Source organism: Eulemur rufifrons, chromosome 16 (assembly GCF_041146395.1).
Source record: "Eulemur rufifrons isolate Redbay chromosome 16, OSU_ERuf_1, whole genome shotgun sequence".
Classification (NCBI taxonomy): Eukaryota; Metazoa; Chordata; class Mammalia; order Primates; family Lemuridae; genus Eulemur; species Eulemur rufifrons.
In genome coordinates this window covers 63,772,657-63,792,739 of record NC_090998.1, presented here as the reverse complement: position 1 = coordinate 63,792,739, position 20,083 = coordinate 63,772,657, and the positions used below count along the sequence as shown (strand labels likewise).

General features: G+C 36.6%; 2 protein-coding genes across 2 annotated transcripts in view; one reads left to right on the top strand and one right to left on the bottom strand.

Moving 5' to 3' along the window:
• The window catches only part of METTL25 (methyltransferase like 25), an 82,639-nt gene extending 77,451 nt beyond the window's left edge, over positions 1–5,188 (bottom strand). Inside the window, exon 1 of the mRNA XM_069490338.1 lies at positions 4,893–5,188. Within this exon, the coding sequence (XP_069346439.1) occupies positions 4,893–5,151 (259 nt within the window). The 5' untranslated portion in view covers positions 5,152–5,188. The remainder of the gene's footprint in view (positions 1–4,892) is intronic.
• A 127-nt stretch (positions 5,189–5,315) lies between these two features.
• CCDC59 (coiled-coil domain containing 59) lies at positions 5,316–13,122 on the top strand. The gene is made up of 4 exons (XM_069490711.1): positions 5,316–5,485; positions 6,513–6,825; positions 10,279–10,378; positions 12,632–13,122. The coding sequence occupies exons 1-4, from the start codon at positions 5,332–5,334 to the stop codon at positions 12,791–12,793; spliced, it is 729 nt and encodes a 242-aa protein (XP_069346812.1). The 5' UTR covers positions 5,316–5,331; the 3' UTR covers positions 12,794–13,122.
• The last annotated feature ends 6,961 nt before the right edge of the window (positions 13,123–20,083 follow it).

Sequence of the window (20,083 nt, the reverse complement as noted above, 5' to 3'; positions counted from 1 at the left end):
ACAAATTTCTTAATTTACATTGAGAAATATATCCATATCATTCATTTGGTAAGACACAGCTTCCTAATTTTAGAATTATAATTAGAACAAATGAAGCCAGATTTCTTAAAGGAAATTTTAATCAAGTTGAGTACAAGGTTAAGTTGCCTCTCTTGTTTAGGTTTATGTTTGTTTCATAAAATATTTTAGCTATCCTGACAAACTATCTCTTCCCTCTTGCTTTTTGGAAAAATTTTCTAGATTTTATGAAGACCAATTAATTTCTGAAGATCAACAGATGACTCAGTTGAGAATGTTACTGATTTATATAAGTATGTAGTCATTATTTCCTAAGGACACAGCCTACTTTACTTGAAAACACTATAACAAAATTTTAATCTCCAACGTGAGATATAGGAGTCCTATTTGTCCTATCAGCAAAACATTTAGAAGCTATCTCTACTGGCTTTTTTCCTACAGATGTTTAATGTAACCTATGTTATGTACTGACTTTTAGAAATTTTAAGCTGAAGTAATACTTGTCCTGATTTAATTTCCAAATTTTCAGTGTATCTTACTGTAATCTGCAATGTATTGAAGGAAGTACCATATTTCCACACAGGGAAAGAACAGTTACTGATTTCTGTCTCCTCAAATAAATTTTAAAATCTGTTAGTTGAATCATATCACACAGAAACAACGATAATAAATATAACATAGAGATCACACCAGAAATAAAAGATGTCTAATTCAGTAGGAAATTATTTGCAAACATTAACATTATTTATAGATTCAATAACATTATTTATAGATTTATATTTAATTTCATTCATTCTTTAAGAATCATTGATCATGCTGTACATAATAAAATTATGTAATTTTTGTCAATTAAAAATAAATATTTTTTAAAAGTAAAAAAAATTTAATTTACTCATCTATAAAAAGAAACTGTTTACTGTGCTGAGAATAACAGTGAAAAAGATAAACATTGTTCCTCTGTTTTTTGACAGTTTATAATCTAGTTACAGATACAGATAAGCCAACAATGACAATTGATAGTTGTTAATATAGTTGTTATAGAATATGCGATTCTAGTTCTTGACAAGGCATTCCTTTATTTCTTTCAAGGAAAGACCTAATTACACCCTCACTACCAATCATCATCACCACAACCATCATCATCATCATTTATTAGCCACAATTTATTGAACCCATGCTACAATCTCAGATCTATGCTAGCTGCTATATATGTGTCATCTTTAATATTTACTATAACCCTGTTCTACAAGTTAGGTAATATTATACTTACTTTTGAAAAAAAGGAGGAAAATACAAAAATCAGCTACAACAGTTTCAACAGACAGATGTCAGCTTGTAGATGATCTGTAACAGAATGTGTTCCCCAAAGCACACACACAGCAAATTGTCTAAGTTAACACAGCTAGTAAGTGGTGGAGCTATGATTTGACCAAGGCAGAAGGTCTGCAAAGACGTAATTTATGCATGCCCTTGAAATACAGTTATTTTCAACATATTTCCTCTTTATCTTAAAAAAAAAATTTTTTTTCTCTAATTCTTTTATATGATCAATGGAGAAGAAACTTTCAAGACTCTGATCAGGCCAGAAGATTACTTGGTGAATGAAACCTACCGAAATGGCTACACTGATGATTTTTAGAAACAACTTTGTCCAGTAAAAAGGAAATGATTGTGTCAAACATCTGTTTGTGTACTTTCACACACTGTGCATATAGCTCTGAGAATTGTGTTTACTTGTAACTCCTGATACAGAACCAGCAAAAAACCATACTCCTTGTGAGTCCCTGATAAAAATTCATTCCAGTCTCCTTGCTGTTCCTTAAACACATTTGCATTCCATGTTCTCACCATCCACAATACTTTCCTTTCAGGTGTCTTCATGGCTCATTTTTGTCCTTATTTAGACCTTTTTTTCCAGTGTTACCTCAATGAGGTCTTACCAGGACAACCTATTTAAAACTGAAAACATACTTTCCTCTTCTACCTCCTCTTCTCTACTCCTCCATTATCTATTTTTGTCTGTAGCACTTAAAAAATCTTTTTTTGTCTATCTCCTCCATCTAGAATCCAAGCAAGATGAAGGTAGGGATTTTGTTTTATTTACTGCTATTTCCCAAACTCCTAGAAAAGTGCCAGGCACGTAGCTGACACTTGGTAAATGTTTCCTGACTGAATGAATAAGTGAATTTCCCCAAAATCACACAACTGGAAGTGGTAGAACTGGAACTTAAACCCTGTCTGACTCCAAATTTAATTGCTAAACGATACAGTTCATAATAGCTAACAATTCCTTAATAAGATACAAATCTGGTCAAAGGACTCTAATGTTCTTCTCTGACACAAACAATGGACCTCATACAGTGTTGGCAAAAAATGGCCATCTTCACATAAACAAAAATTAAGATTTCTGATAAGCACAAATTATAAAAATTCACTTTTATTACTAGAGGTAGCTGATCATTTGTACAATTGAAGTTTTATGTAAAAAAGTTTGAAGGGCCAGAGATATTTCAAAGGTAGAAAAATCTAGTCTAGATTCCATTGTTGTTGGACAGATACAAAATTAATTGTAAGGTTTTCCCAAAAGATGTTAGCTTTTCATTCCTAACTTGAGAGAACAAGTAAATGTTATTCATTTAATTACTCCTTGCCAGGTATTTTATTAGCTACCAAATCTGACCAGACTGTAAGAACCGGTTTCCCTCAGTCCCAGGAACAGATAGGCAGAGTCACCAAGGCTGCAACAGACAAAGGAGTTTATTTTCTAGCCTAGGCTAGGGTCCAAGGCTCAGAGCACCAGCGCAGTGGTCTCTCCACGAGCCCGGACCTCGCCCTGGGGTGGAAACAAAGCTTTTATACTTATCGATAGGTTACATGTATTGGGCACACCCCCCCCCACCCCCCTTTTAGTTCATTTGTTCCCTCAAAAGTGGCCGATAGCTTTGGCTCCTGATTGGCCAGTTTCCAAAGCCGGGGCTTTGGCTCCTAATTGGCCAGTTTCCAAGCCAGGGCCCTCAGTTGTTACCAGCGGCATTCCAGGGAGGGGGAGGGCCTGCGTTGGGGAAACCAAAACTTAAGCCTTTCCTAAGAGGTCCAGTCTGTCATGGAGTTACTCCTGTTTTCCTTCCTGCTCTACACAGACATCATTCTAGGCATTAGGGATACAGCAGTGAACAAAACAATTCTTAAAAGGGGGAAAGACAGTAAAAAAACAAACAAACAAACAAAAAACCAAGAAATGAATTAGTCCCATTAAATATTGATTTTAATAATAAATGGACTTGGTAATTAATTGCTAAATAATTCAGAGTAGACTTTTATCAAGGTGGTTAAGAGCTTAGACTCTGGAGTCAGATGACCCAGGCTTGAATCTTCCATTATAAGCTGTGTCCCTGGAAAATTAACTCCCCAACTTACAATTTCACAAATTGGAAATAACAGAACCCATCTTGCAAGGATGATGTAAAGACTAAAAGAGAAAATATATATGAAAACACTTAGCATACTGTAGGATATATAGTAAATATCAGTTAATCCAATTATTATTATGATATGTAAGACTAATTCTATTGTATGAAGACTAGGCTAAACACGCATGAAAGTCTTAGGTTTTGTATCTAAAGATAGTTTCTATTCTATTCTATCCTATTCTATCTATTCTATCTATTTATTTAAAAGCTACCATGAGTCATTCATTAATTTGTCCATTCAGAAAATATTCTTTGAGCACTTAATGCATGCCAAACATTTTACTTGGTGCTAGGAGCTAAGAATACATCAGTTGACAAGACAGACACAGACACTGCTCTTCTGGAGTTTAAGTAAAGTTGCGATGTTTCATAACATGAAATATTATGAGAGCAAACTAAAGAGGTGCCTAACTTTTCAACAATGTTATGATTTTAAAGAAAGCGGTATTTACCAAGAGATATTATAACAGGCCCCTCTAGTGGTGCTTTGCATTCATAGCATGGGCAAAGAATAAAGTTCACTAGCAAGGGCAAGGTTTGGAAAGCCTGAAACAAGGTAGGAGAAATCCCAGGATCTAAGTTTTTTGGGGGGGCAGGTTCTTGCTCTGTCACCCAGGCTGGAGTACGGTGGCACGATCACAGCTCACTGCAGTCTGTAACTCCTAAACTAAAGCGATACTCCTGCCTCAGCCTCTTCGGTCGCTAGGATTACAGACAAGAGCCACCCAGCCAGGCAATCTAATTTTTTTGAAAGCAGGAAACCGCAGAGCCTACAAAAATTCATGGCACATAATAGATACTTTAAAATAGTTTTAAAATGAAGTAGTGAATATTCAAGATCTTCACTGCTACCATTGTAGTCCTAAGGCCTGGAATCCCTTCCTATGGCTCTCCGCAGGCTGGTGTCCTTTCATGTTCCTGGCCGCCTAACTTAAGGCAGCCTCCTTACACAATCACTATCATATTATATGTTGTTATTTCCTACTTGGCCATTACCACCATTTGAAATTATCTTTATTTCATTAACCGTTAATTAATCTTCTGCCGTGTATCTGGAATCTATAAACCCTGTGACAGCACTGTTCCCCTAGTTTCCCGTGAGTCAAACAAGTATTGTTGAATTACTAAATGAATGAACGCCCTGCCCTGCTTCTTGTTCTCTTTAAACTGTGGAAATATACACGGACCCAGAGAAGAGAGAGAGATCCCGAAAACCGTCCCCCTGCCACCCCTCGGCTAATCCCACCGCTTCGCGTCTCCAGACGTGCCTCCCCAGCCCCGCCTCAGGTCGCCCCGCCTTGGCCCGCCGCTCCCTAGGTTCTGGCGCGCTTCCAGCAGGGGGCACGCTTGGCAGGCCCGGACCTTCTCCTCCGCCTCGCCCCGCCGGGTTGTCCCGCCATTCACCTGATCCCCTCTCTGCTTCCACTAGGGGGCGCGACTCGGAGGGCCGGGCCTCCCCCTCCGCCACCGACCTCCTCAGCGCTGTCAGCACCGTCTCCGGGGGCAAGTCGACCAGCTCCTCCCACACGGACTCTGCGTAGAAGTTTACCGTATGTGCATTGGAAATGGACAAGGCGTCCCTCAAGAACCGCAGCAGTCCCTGCAACTTGGCACGCAGCGTGGGCAGTTCCGGGGTCACGGGGAGAGGCCCAGAAGCAGCCATGACGCTCACCCTCCAGGGCTGTAGGTGGCGCAAACATGGCTGTGCGGCAACAGCGCGACCAAAAGTAGCACAGGCCCGATAAGTAGAGGTCCGAGTAGAGGCGATCGATTGCTTCGGTTTGATGACGTATTTTGAGAGCGTCTGTTGTGATTTTTCTGGCGACGGAATTGGTCTGCGGAAATGGCGCCGGTGAGGCTGGCACGGTGGCAGCGGAGCGGGGGTTTGGGTACACGTGGCGAAGGGGGTTCTTCGGTCGCATTCAGGAATAAGAATGTGAAACAGAGGATATGGCGGCCAAACAATTCGCAAGCCTTCGTGGGGAGCGTTCGTGAGGGTATGTAAAAAGGCAGCCATTTACAAGTCCAAGCTTGCGAAGTCCTGGTATACGTGACCTGCCAAAGCTCCGAAGAAGGGTTTCGGAAACAGACTGGGTCCTGCTTGGGGCCGAAGAAACCAATCCTAAGCTCGCTGAAGCTATGGGCTTCGCAGAGCTCTAGATAGGAAGACGGGGCAGCGTTGTTAGCTTTAAACTTTTAGGCGTCTTCCTTGACATAACCCTATTGTTTCATCAGAACTCTTTTTCTATGTATTTTTCCTGTGACACCGTAAGCAGTGTCTACTGGTCTTCTGAATATATTATGTATATGTATATGCTCCTATATTACGGTAGAGGATAGAGAAGACAGTGTTAGAAACATACTGCCCCAAAGCTTTGCTGATTACAAATACCCAGTAGCCTTCCAGTCTTTTATTGTTTTTGCTCGTCTTCACTTCAGTTTATGTTTGTCTTTTTGTCTGTAAGGTTCCTCAGATTGCACTTGGAATGTATAATATAAATGTTGAATATGTTCAGTCTTCTGATAATTGTTAGCTGTTCAGGAAGTCGTACATCATCTTCTCTTTTACGCTGAAGTATTTTCGAAAAATCAATTGTATGGTAATTTCTCCAACGTAAAATAATAAATGTACTGTTTTCTATCTTTAAATTTTTTTTTTGAAGAACCTGATTAAGCGTTTTTAGATGAATGAAGGAATTTGTTTTAATTTGTGGGTACAATTGTAAACCTCAGGTGGTGCAACAGTCAGAACTAGTCAGTTTTTCTTTAAGGTTCTTACTTGCATGACTTTTCTTTGAGATTGTCTGCACGACTAATGTTAGCCTCGTCGTCTTGCAAAGGGCCGACTTGCTTTTCAATCTATCAGCTTAAATTTCTTGCTTGAAATAATCTTTTAAAGCAAAACATAAAAAAATCCTAGCCTCTGAATTCGATGACGTAAAAAGATTTTCATTTCTAATTAACGACTTCATTTTTCACTTATTTTCTGTGCAAGTAATTTTGACTTAATATTCCTCAATGTAGGACAAGGCTTTGCGTTTCGGAGGAAACTGAAGATTCAGCAAAATTACAAGAAATTGCTATGGAGAAAAAAGAAGGCTCAAACATCACAGGAATCCCAATTCAAAGATCGATACCCAGATCATCTGAAACATCTCTATTTAGCTGAAGAGGAAAGACTCAGGAAGCAGCTAAGAAAAGTTGACCAGCCTTTGTCAGAAGAGCAAGTTGACCGGCCTTTGCGTGAAGAACAGCATAGCATTGACCAGACTTTGTCTGAAGATCAGTGTAGCTTTGACCAGCCTCAGCCAGAAAAACAATGTAGCAAGACAGTAAAGTATGTATTTTCTTCTTTTGAAATCCTTTATTTTATGAAAGGCATTATAGGACAATTTATTTAGGAATTGGAGTTTTTCTCATTTAATGCATTTTAGAAGTCAGTGTAATTAGGTGAACATATTTTCATTGAGGCTTTATTTTTAGCTTCAATAACCAATGTAGGCTAGTTTAGCTTAATTGAAAAAGTAATGAAATGGGAATTAAGAGATCTGGAGTTTGGATTTCTGTTTCTCAAGTACACGTGATTTGCTTGGACCATAGTTAACTCCTTTTATTATTATTATGATTTTTTTTTTAATTTTTGAGAGGTTTATAAGTCTGGCCATTAATAGCATGGGTTCTAGAGCCAGACATGACATGTTGCTGCCCCAGTGCCCTTTTCTCTAATGGGCACAATAATACTGTAATAAGTGTATACTTCAGAGCCACCATGTTGCACAAGTCCAGAATGGATTATTCCCATAAACTGTGATGTTCCCAAAGTGTTTCATGAAATTATTGTAAAGACTAAGTGAGTTAAACGTGAGGCACTTAAGGTGTAAGATATTTGATGAGTGCTTATGGGCGGTAGCTGCTACTATTATTACTAATCTGGATTTTCTGTAGAAGAGTGGGAGTGGGTTGCAGTTAAAAAACAAATGGACTTTGGGAGACCTTGAGGCAGGAGGATTGCGTCAGGCCAGGAGTTCAAAGGAAACTTGAGCAAGGGTGAGACCCCTTCTCTACAAAAAACAGAAAAATTAGCCAGGTGGGGTGGCATGTGCCCGTAGTCCTAGTTACTTAGGAGTCAGGAGGTGCTTGAGCCCAGGAATTTGAAGTTGCAGTGAGCTGTGATCAAACCATTGCACTCCAGCCTAGGTGACAGATCGAGACCCTGTCTCCAAAAAAAAAAAACAAACACACAGCTCCGTATCACTTTGGCTTTTTAAGAGCTATCTTATAAAACTGTTACTGCACATACTTCAAGTAAAAAAAAAACCATGCTAAAATCTAAACTTAAAAGAAGCCAGGTGTTACTTGGAATTCTAATTTTCTACTTCACTAAAATTTTGTCTTTTAAAACAGTGAGCTATTTGTGCTAAAACCAGCAGTAAATAGGACCCCAGGAAAGACATAGTCGGAAATAAAGGCAGAGACACTAAAAGTTTAGTTTCTTCAGTAGGCTTATTCATGATATTATTAAATAATGAGTGTAATGCTCAGGGAAAAGTTTAGCACTAGAAATGTAGATTTGAATCATTCCCAGTGATAATTGAAGTGAGGAGGATTAAATCATGAGACAAGATAAGAAGGTAAAAAATCATTTTTAAATATTACTTCTTATTTTGAGGTGAAAACAGGAAAAAATTGTCATTGGAGAAGTTAAACTTCTCAAAACTGGAAGAAGAGGGAAATACAGTGACAACTAAGTCTACAGAGGAAAGTTGTGAGAAGTAGGGATAGTTGATTATCATCTACAGTGGTTCCTCTTTATTCACAGGGGATATGTTCCAAGTACCCCCAGTATGCTGAAACCTCGAATAGTACCAAACTTAGTTGCTGTCAGTTGGAACACATTTCTGTTGATGTCTTCTACCCACAAATTTAATGCTTTTTCCATCTTAAATCATGTACCATGGCCATAATTTTTGCAGTTTGAGGTATGACAGCAAAACCAACACGGATTTTTTTTTCTTCATAATTTCATGGGTGGAAGAATTGTTCTTACTGTAAATCTTAGTATTCTCGGCATACAATTTTTTTCTTTCCTTAAGTAGAAAGCTTTCATGTTTTCACTTAAAGAAAACATTTTATGGCTTCTCTTTGTCTTAACTGAATTGTCAGCATCACTACTCTTGTGCTTTGGGTCATTACTAAGTAAAATAAGGGTTACTTGAACATTGCAGTACAATACTGTGACAGTCAATGTGATGACTACTTAGTAACTAATGGGAGGGTAGCATATATAGATTGGATGTGCTGGACAAAGATAATTAACATCCCAGGTGGGACAGCACAAGATTTCATCATGTTACCTAGGATAGTGCATGATTTAAAACTCATTAATTATTTGGTTCTGGAATTTTTCTATTTAGTATTTTTCAGACTATGGTTGACTGCAGGTAACTGAAACCATGAGAAGTGAAACCGTGGATAAGAGGGGCTCTACTACTGTACTATAAAGTTCAAAGAAAACAACTGAGAACAGGTCTTTGGATTTGTGGACTAGGCAATCACTGATGACTTTGGAGGGAAATTTTTCAGTAGAAACCCTGATTAAGCTTTCAGTGATATATACATGTGGCATTTGAAGCCATGGTCATGAATCTGTCTGCCCAAAGACAAAGAGTATGGAAACTAAGAAGAGAAATACCTATACCTTAAGGGAAAAACTTGGAGTGAGGAAAACAGAGGCTCTAGCATGACAGACTAAGAAGGAGCAATCAGAAAGGATCAGGAGAGAAGAATATCACCCAAACTAAGGGAGTAGAGTTTGCAAACGTAGTGAGTAGTCAGTTAAAAGAGACTGAAAAGTGTCCACTGTTGTGATGTTTGACTAGAAGGTCATCACTGTCTTGGCGTGGACACTTTGATTGGAGTGGTGAGAACAGAAATCAGACATAAAAATGTTAAGGAGTGAATGAGAACTGACAATTAGTCAATTCACTATTCTCTTTAGAAACTTGACTGTGAGAGGTTAGGGAATAAGATTGGTAGTTAGAGGGGGACAAAGAATCTGAAAATGGGTAATTTATGCATTTGTTTACTTTTAGAAGGGAGCTACTAAAATATGTTGTGGTTATAGAATGAATATAATGAAAAGTTAAGAGAAAAGAAGATTATTACTGAATCAGGTATCCTGAGGAAATGGATGGAATCCCAAGTGGTTGGATTAGCCTTGGCAAGAGGAACATCTTCAGAGATGTGAGAAGTACTTCAGGCTAGAATAGTTCTAAATGGGGACTAAGGTTCCAGGTGTGGGGATTCATGACTACAGTAGATGAAATAGAATACTGACAAGGTAGTCAAAGAACTTTGAGATAAAAATTCATGAACATTCATAATTTCCATAACATCCTTCAGTTGAATACCTCTTTCAACCTTTTATTTCTATCATTCATATACTGCTTTCCTTTTTGTTTTGTTTTACTTTTAAATTTTTTTTTTTTTTACATTTTAGGGCCTTTAAATCTTTCTGTATTTTCAGTTTGAAGTAGTTCTCTGAGAATCTCCATTTACCACCTTTCAGTTAATCTATAATTTTAAAAGCTGCAACTATGTTTTTAGTATCTTATTTGGACATTTTACTAGTAAGGTTAATGTCCTATTTACTTACCCCATTTTTCTCTCCCCTCAGTTAATTTACATCATGAGGTTTCACTGTATAAGTACTATATTTGACATAATTGCACTATAATTTTGATTAAATCATTTTTATTTCTTTTGACTTGTCTTAATTTATTTTATAAAGGTCTTTTAATATTCCAAAGAAAAATAAAAAGAAAACATCAAATCAAAAAGCACAAGAAGAATATGAACAGGTACAAGCTAAACGTGCTGCTAAGAAACAAGTAAGTTGTATTAATACTTTTAAAATATTTAGTTGTATTTTTTCGTGTTTCTCCTAAGTGTATATGCCTACTGTGCTTCTTAGTGTTGGTCACATGGTATTTGCTCTGTAAATATTTGTTGAATGAATGAATGGTCTGAACAGAGGGGGAGAATTGCATTATGTTCAAATTCTTGATTTGTTTATATTATTTCAGGTAATGCTAGTAGATGAAGAATAGGATTTTAAACATTGTGCTCATAGGTTAACAATATGAGCATCTGGGACAATATTTTTTAGAGTATAGTCAAGGAACTTGTACTTTCAACATATTCCTCAAGAGATTGTTATGTATAATAAAATTTGGGAACCACTGACCCAAGGAAAATACAGATGATTTTCATAATCTTACACTGAAGCATGTAAAAGCCAATGGAGAGGTGTTAGAAGAACATCTTTACCATAGAGTTAGTCTTGTCTATTTAAAAAAAAAAAAACAAAAACAAAAAACTAGCTTAACTTAGCAAAATGTTGCCACTCCATTATCATTCAGAAGACCAGAATTATAGACCAGAATTAGATTTTTCCAAATGAGTAGAACAAAATTATGATTTTGTAGAAACTATGGTTCTTATGTTTTGCATTGAAGCTTTATTCTATAACTTTAAAAAGGATAGTATATCAATAAAAATACCTCAAAGATAGCATTGACATAATTTCCCTTATTTTTTTTTTTTTGCTTTAGAATATGTGTAGTCAAGAAAGCTGCTTAGAGTTCAATATCTAATGTGTTTATGATTGTTCTTAAATTAGTGGCAGACTGGATTGAATCCGAAACATTTCTCTGTGGAAATACTAGAACTTTGTTTTATAGCTTGTTACATTATGTTTTTTCCAACCATTTGATATCTGCCACCTTTGGAAATAGTATACCAGAGAAGTACATTTAGGGACCATTGTGCTGTAAAACATTTCATATCCTTTTAAAATTTCCTTTCTACAGAACTAGGGCTTTGTGATCATTACAATTAACAGTTTCTTAGAACTTGGAAATTTTAAATGTTACTATATAAGCCAACACCATTACCCATGAGAAATCAAAATTGTGAAGAGCATTAGTTAAATAAGGACCTATAATTGGTGCTAAGGATATTAATTTTTTTTTTACTTTGTTTGGAGAGACTCCTTAGGGGTAAACTAGACTCCATGTAGCTAAATTCACAGATCTTTATGCACTTTTTAAAATAAATAAGACACTATATATCATATGAGAATATAATTTTAAGTGATACAGCATAGCATCATGGAAAATTGAAGAGATTTTTGAATTCAGAATATCTGGTTATGAGACTCAGCTCTAACAGTTACTTGAGATCTTGAGCAGGTCACTTTCAATAGCACTGAGCATCAGCTCCTTATGTGCAAAATAAACAAAATAACCTAGCGTAAAAAGTTTTAAAAAAATGGAATATGCTGTAATTTCACATATGATATATATCAAATATGTATGAAAGCACTTTTTAAATTATCGGTTACCATGCAGATAGATGTAAGGCTGTGTCATTTTGAGGCTTTGTGTTACAGGGGAAATTGAAAGACAGTACGTGTATTACATTATTTAAGAACTTCTGTTTAACTTTTATACTTAATTTAGTAAGAATATTGTTACACATTTCAAGTAGTGCTTTCCAGGTCTATATTTAACTTTGAGTTATTTTTTCTTATACTCAAACTTAAATGTTTATCTTAGCAAATCAAATGAACATGATAGTTCTTAAATGCTCAAAATCATAATGCCTGGCAGAATGCTTTGTCCATATATAGTAAGTAGTTACCAAGTGTTTTTTGAATTAAATCTATAAATTAGTCAGATGGAAAATTAAAAAGAATATCAGATATAGGTTTCTAGAAATGATGTTTTAGTGTTATGTGGAAATTAGACTAGATAACCTCTAAAAGCTCTTCTAACTCTGTAATGAATTTAATCAAATGACATCATTTTATATATGTATTTTCTCTTTTGCAATCTAGTTTTATTTGCATACAAATGAGTAAAACTGTTTAATAACTTTACATTATCCTCTGTTATAGCATGTATCATTATAGTGTGAAGGCAAAGAGGACACAGTGTTTCAATTATGGGAAAGAATTCACATTTTGCAAAATATAAGAGGCAAATCTTAGAGTATTTGCATGGTGATAGCTATTTCAAAATAATTTCTAAACTATATCTACTGTTTGTTACTAATGAAAGCTACATCTGTTAATATTTCAGGAATTTGAGAGGAGAAAACAAGAGAGAGAAGAAGCTCAAAGGCGCTACAAAAAGAAGAAAATGGAAGTGTTCAAAATATTGAGTAAAAAGACTAAAAAGGGCCAACCAAACTTGAATTTACAGATGGAGTATCTTCTTCAAAAAATACAAGAAAAAAAATGAATCATATTTTTTTCCTCACAGGTTAAAATACCTGCTGTTTGTTGAGTTCTTTTGTATGTGTAATAGGTACCCCCAACAATGAACTTGATTTGTCAACATAAACTGGATTGCTAAGCTTTACTAAATACAAAATGTCCAAATATTTTTGTTCTTTTAGAAGAAACTTTTCTATATATGCTCTACATAATATGACATGTTTCTTATTTATTTGCCTCTGAAGGAAGGTTGGCCTGAAGAACTGAAAGAACCTTCAATTTGGGAGACAGGCTCAAGCATGTAGTACTTTTTGTACCATATGAAATTTGTATGAAATAAAATGTTTTGAAAATAAAGGATCAGAGCTTCCAATGAAGGATTTCAGTGAAAAATTTCAATTTAGTAATCAGCTATATGGTTTTGAAATTCATTTTAATGATGAAGGAGGCAAAGACTCCCCTTGGGTTATCTATTTATTTATTTTAAATTAAGTACATGTTACGGGGGGTGGTCTTTCCAGATACTTGGGTGCTGAAATAACCTTCTGCCTTCACAGTATAACAGGGTGTTCTTCATAAAGCAATTTAGCTTATGAACTCAGAGAATATGATGTTTATAAACATTCCCTTAAATGGAAGTACATAGCTTGTTCGTGTAAGATCTTTTGAGTGATGATGAAGGAAACTCAGCATTGTCACAGCCAGAATTAAGCTTTTGAGATTTTGTGGGACCCTACACTATAAGAACATTGTCACTGTGTCATCCCTGTTGATATTCTTGTGAGCTGAGGGGAAACTACTGGAATAGGTGTTTCTCCTGCCTTGCAATTAAGGCAAAAGTTCAATAGGAAGCACTTAGGAAACACTGAACTTACTTTTTTTTTTTTTTTTTTTTTTAAGGAGATTGGTTTCACTATCTTGCCCAGGCTGGCCTTGAACTCCTAGGCTCAAATAATCCTGTCTCAGCTTCCTGAGTAGCTGGGTCTACAGGTATGTGCCACCATACCCAGCTTGAATGTATTCTTTATTGCATAGAAAAACAACACCTAGAATTTTGCAGTACACTATATTGCATTTAAAATAAGCAGCCCAGAATGCCTAAATTTGGCTATATTGGCAAAGACAATACATCATTATGCACAGTAAATATCTCAATAATTTGTTTTATACTGATTTTATGTCTGTACTTTGAGATGCTTTATCATGACAAAATATGAAAGGAGATCTAATCTTTTTGAGAGAGGAGTGAAAATTAGTTAAGTATATTTTAACTCTTATTAAGCAGCTACTATGTGAAAGTTTAAGGAGTTATTCTTTAAAAAAAAAAAAATTAAGGTTTTTACAGGGGAGTAAATGCCAAATAATGACATAATAGGGCAAAAAATAATCAGTGACAGTCATGTGTAAAACAAAAGGTCCAGACTTTAATGCAACAAAGAATCCCCCAGGGAGCTTCTTAAAATGCATGTATTAAGTCCTGATCCCCAGAGATTTGGATAGTGTGGATGGGCTCAGTAATGAAAATTCTAACAGGCAACCCCAATGATTCTGTTGTGGTTGGTGTTTATACTACACTTTATAAAGCGTCGGACCAGGGCCTCAGAGAAGAAAGAGATTTTGTTGAAGAAATCAGAGAAAAGTTTCACGGGTAAAATAGCATTTGAGAAAAGCCTTCAAGGTTAAGATTAGAGGTGAAGATAACATGAGGAAAATTACAAAGAGAAGGAAGCTTAGATATTTAAATATCTAAAAATTAGTTACAAAATATATGTATGTTATTGTTATGGATGGGGGATAACACTTATATCCGTTTCCTTCCATGTGGAGCAGGCACCATCAGCCTCATGGTCTTCTTAACTACCCTGTGCCACTTGTTCTGCCTAGGAGAGGTAGAGTGACATCCAAGTGTTAAGTTTGAGAGGAGGACCTGGGTTGCTAGCAGAGTGCATGTACTCTTGCTTGCTATTCTCACAGTGTAAATTGTGAAGAGCAGGCTCTTTTGATGAATGGTGGAGGGGAATGGACACGGCAGGGGAGACGCCAGTGTTTTAGGGAATGTATCTAAAAATTTGTGCTGCATGTGTCAGTTCATCAAGAAATATAACAGGAATAAAATTTGAGGGAGCACAGTATGTAAGCAGAAGGGCTTTGGTGTGGCCAGAGCTTGTGGTTTCAGGTTTCAGACTTTAATGTGTACGCAGGGAGTTCAGTCTCGGTAGTTTGTAGAGCCTTCTATTAGGGCCATTAATTTGATTTTTGGAAGTGTGCCTTAGACTTTTAATTGCTTCAGTTTTGGCAAGAGCCTTTAAGCCTTAAGGCACATGAGATTTTGACCTGAAGCTTAGGGTAGCTTTGTCCACAGGAAATTGGTAATTTCTACAGAGGCAGGGTGCAATACTGGGTTTTAATAGCAGAGGTGTGCAGGCCTCAACAAAGAAGCGGAGTGTGGAGCTGGGGTGGTGGAGACGTATAGGCTTCAGCAAAGGCATAGAATGTGCCAGTGGGGCTCACCCAAATGCTGGCCTCCTGGGCGGTCTCAGCAGATGTCAGCCCAAGGTGAGAATTAGCAAGTGACTGGCTGTGCTGGCATCAACAGTGGCACTGACATGTGCAGGGAGTCATGTGCAGGCTGCTGCAATGTGACCTTGACCTATATTAAATATGCATGTGTGAGTAGCAGGCTTGTCAGGTGTTGCTAAGACACTGGAAAGCAATCTCATTTGAGGCAAGGATTTAATGGAAAAAAAGAATATTAATACCTATACCAGACATCAATGACTATATCAGTATTTGCTACTTTTAAACTTCAAGGCAAATGTCTTGTATGCAATACAGAGTTCTGGAGAATCTCAAGGTCTAAATTGTTCATGACAGTCATTGAAACACAGTATAAAAGGAAATTTTGAATCTAAAGAGATTTTGAACATACTAGATGAGAAGGATAAGAACCAGGTCAAAGGAGATCTGGTGATTGGGACTGCATCTCTGCATATCCTGTGCTTTGTAAGAGGGCATCGATGTTTCAAATGCCATTCTCTGAAAGAGAAGATACAGTGTGCCATGTTAGATGCATGGTGATAAATTTAACTTCTTGCTGCCAAGTTTCTTCCAATTTAGTTTATATATGCAGGTCATGTGACTAGAATGCTGCTGAGGCTAAAGCGGTTACCGATTATCCTCCTTCCTCCAGATCCGTGGGTTTCAATTATAGAGTTTCTGCTACATAATTGTCTCTGGCAATAACAACTACTGGATTCTGGAGGCATAATTTTGTTTAGGATAACTGCCATTATATTTGCTGGGTGTAAACCAAGTGTTGTGATTATCTTGGGTGTTTTATTAACTCTAGACCTTTTGTAAATTGAGGCACACCATAGACTTGATGTTGAGTTAATTTAACTTTTGAGGTATCCTGTGAGTTGTATCCCAAAAAAAGACACCTAGGCTGCAGCTGCTGAAGGAATCCACCTAGGCATTAAGAACATTTCTGACTGTGAGTGAATGAAATAAGAAACTGGGAAGAACTTTAATTAGACTTTTATCTTATAACAGCAAGGAATTTGATTCTGAGTTTTGACTTTTTAGTCTTTGGACGTTAACTTGAAAGGTAACTTGATATATGGATTTAATTTTCTTCTAGGAATTTGCTAAGGGGAAGATTTATACTAAAATGTGGGACATTGACATTTTGCTGACTTTTTAACGATGAGTGGTCTTTATGTATTTGGATAATTCCTACTGAGAACACTTTATTGAATCACCCAGAGCTGATAGCCCTACGGTGGAAATGCACACCTTATGGGCCTGGTGACCACGGGATTTATAAACAGATTCATTGAGATATAATTGATTGAACATACTTAAAATGTACAATTTGGTGAGTTTTGACACATATATGCACTGATGAAACCATCACTGCAGTCACCTGCTCATCACCATCACCTCCAAAAGTTTTCTCAGAACCGTTTGTAATTGATCATCCCAGTGGCTCCGGGAGAGCCAGCAGATAGTGGCAGAGGCAGCCACTGATCTGTCACTATATAGTCTGCATTTTCAAAAATTTCATAAAGTTGGAATCATGTACTGTGCACTATTTTTTGTCTGGCTTCTTTTAGTCAGCATAATTATTTGTAGATTCACCCATGTTATTGCATTTATCAACTATTTACTCCATTTTATTGCTGAGTATTCTATTGTATGGATATACCACAATCTGTTTATCCATTCACCTGTTGATTGGCATTTGGGTTGTTTCCAGTTTTGGGCTCTTACAAATAAACTATTGTGGACATTTTTGTATATCTTTTATGGGCATATTCTTTAATTTCTCTTGAGTAAATACCTAGGAGTGGAATGGCTGAGTCCCAATTTAGGTGGATATTTAATTTTTTTAGGAAATATGACATCTATAAAGAGATTAGGCACTGGAAAAGAGGCTTCCTACTAAAACTAAGAAAGTAGTCTATTAGGGGTCCAACAATGACACCCCTCTGAGGACCTCAGTAGTATCTCATTGTATCTCCTATATTATATCTATTTGCAGGGTAGGTCTTCCAATTCCTGGTGGATACACATGCTGTTTTCTACATTACATCTCACCGCTTTATCCCAATCTGTTCATCAGACTACCAATAAAATAACTGGGAAGGGTGTTTGTAGCAAACACTGATAACCTATGGTCTTACCATTCTTGTTTACTTTTACCAATTTAAATTGTGAGCCTTTGCTCCAGCTAACTTACTGAGACTTACTGTAACAGCAATATGAAATTAAATGTCTTCCAGAAGGCCCTACATTAAAATAACCCAAATTATTGTAGTTCCCTTGCATGTAGTGGCCTCTCCTGATGCATTGTTTTATCAGGTTTCTTCTACTCTTAGGGCTAAAGATTCTCTGACATGAGCAGAATATTTGGAATTGACCTACTTAGGTTTAAGTGAATCCTCATAAACCCCCACCAAGGTCATTCTAATATCCACTCAAACCCAAAGAAATCACAGGAATAAAACCCGTTATTGAGTCTTTATAAACACAAGCTTGATTGTGTCTCAGTTCTTGAAATACTCCCATATAGCCAGTTGAGAAGCCTATCAGAAAAGGCTACCATTTGTTCAGGAACTCAGAATAAGCACTAAAATTGTGATTCCTAGATCCTGGTAGTACCCAATATGAAAGTGTCCTGTCCTCTAATTGCCGAAGAAGTAAATATTTCATAGTGGTATACGTATGTGCAGTTTTCTTGTGTAGACATGTAGATAAAGACAGTTAACATTTGTTTACTATTTTGTGGCAAAATTAATAGCATATGTGGGTGGTTATACCATAGTTTCCCTTACCTTGGTTTTGCTTTCCGAAGTTTCAGTTACCCATAGTCAATAGCAATCTGAAAATATTAAATAAAAAATCCCAGAAATAAACAATTTGTAAGTTTTCAGTTGTGTGCTGTTTTGAGTAGTGTGATGAAATCTTCATTACCATCTTGTTTTGTCCTGCCTGGGATGTGAATCATCTCTTTGTACAGCGTATCCAAGCAGTGTACACCTGTTACTGTCCATTAGTCACTTAGTAGCCATCTCGGTTATCAGATTGTAAAAACATGATTATATGGAGTTCGGTACTCCATGGTTTTAGGCATCCACTAGGGATCTTGAAACATATCCCCTGTGGCTAAGGGGGAGCCTACTGTACTATATATTCTTCCTCATATTTTTTTCAATCTAAACAAAATAATTTGATTTTTTTGAGGGTCCATCCTCCTACAATACGTAGGTGAATTATTACTGTGCCCTCTTGATCTAAGTAGTTCACGAGAAGACTCCATGACTTTGTGAGGAAACTGAACAAATTATTCAAGTCATGATCTGTCAGCATATGGGTGTTTTTTATCTTATACTGGAGCAAAGACAATTCCATTTTACTAAAGCTCAGAACTAAAAAACAAAAGATTTTTGGATTGCCTGGTTATTACAAGCAATAAGTATCTATTTTTTTTTTTTAATTGCTCCATCGTCTCATGAGTTTACTAAGACAGTTCCTGAACCTCTCTCATGGAATGCAAAAGTAGAAAAAGCTTTCTCCTCTTTGAATTATTCTCTTCAACAACCTCCTACTTTAAGTATTTTTAATCATGTCAAAACCTTCTTTCTTTTGTTCAAGAAAGACAAAATGATGCATTGGGAGAATTAACTCACCAGAAGCCTATTTATTGCCTTAGTTAGCATATCCCTTGGCTTGGTAACCAAGGCCTAATATTGATGTTTGCAAGAGGTGGCAACAGCTGCCAAACTGGTGGAAGCTTCTGCCGCTATGGTGTTTGCTTTTCACTAAGTCTATGGTTTGCACCTACCGTGCAATCATTGTTACTTCTAGGCAACACTCAACATTTCTCTATCAGCAACTTTTTCATTTATGAAATCCGTTTATTATCTTTTTTACATATCACTATTTAACATTGTTCAGCTCCTACTCTAGCAGGTGAAATGCTTGACTATAGCAATAACTCAGGAGTTAAACATACTCAGGTCAGATCTTACGTACACCCTTTTTGTTAATACTGATTTAATGTAGTTTATAGATGTATTTTACTTTTAAAAAATGGCATTGGCATTCCCCCTTTTTTGTATCCACTGAAAATGCAGCCATTAAAGCAGCTCTGTTACATTGTATTCAGTCTTCCCAGGTAGCTGAATTAATAGCTCTGAGTAAAGCCTGTATCGTGGCAAAAGATAAAAGAGTAGATATGCTTTAAGAATTATTCATGATTGTGGAATGTTATGAAAACTGAAAGGATTTATGACCTTTTCGTATATTTTGCCTCCCAGTGGAAAAGATATCAATGACTTAGTGGAAACTATTAAAAACTCACAAGGAGATCTTGGTTATTAAAACAGGAGTTCCTATGCAAACCAAAAGCCAAGGGCAACGCCCTTGCAGTGTTACATGCTAAATGAGTTGCTTTTACCACCCCAGCTACACAAGACGCTTTCAAGTTGAAATCCATCCCTACCAAACCTTTGGAAGAATAATTGTCTCAGTGTAAGCTGGCTATTGTTGACCCATGGTGATTAGCTCAACCTTCTGAAAGACAAAATTGGCCATCACAGGGATCTTCTTTCCATAAAGATAGATTTTGGAGATTTGGGGATTGGTGTCTTGTAGCACCAAAATCCCACCAATGAACCAAGGTCAAATTACTCTGTGATTGTTCACATTATGAAATGAAAAAACGAATTTTTATTGCATCAAAAAATAATGGTGGATAACAAGCATAGCACAGGTAAATCTGTAAAGGTAAGATATGGTTCAGTCCTGCTTG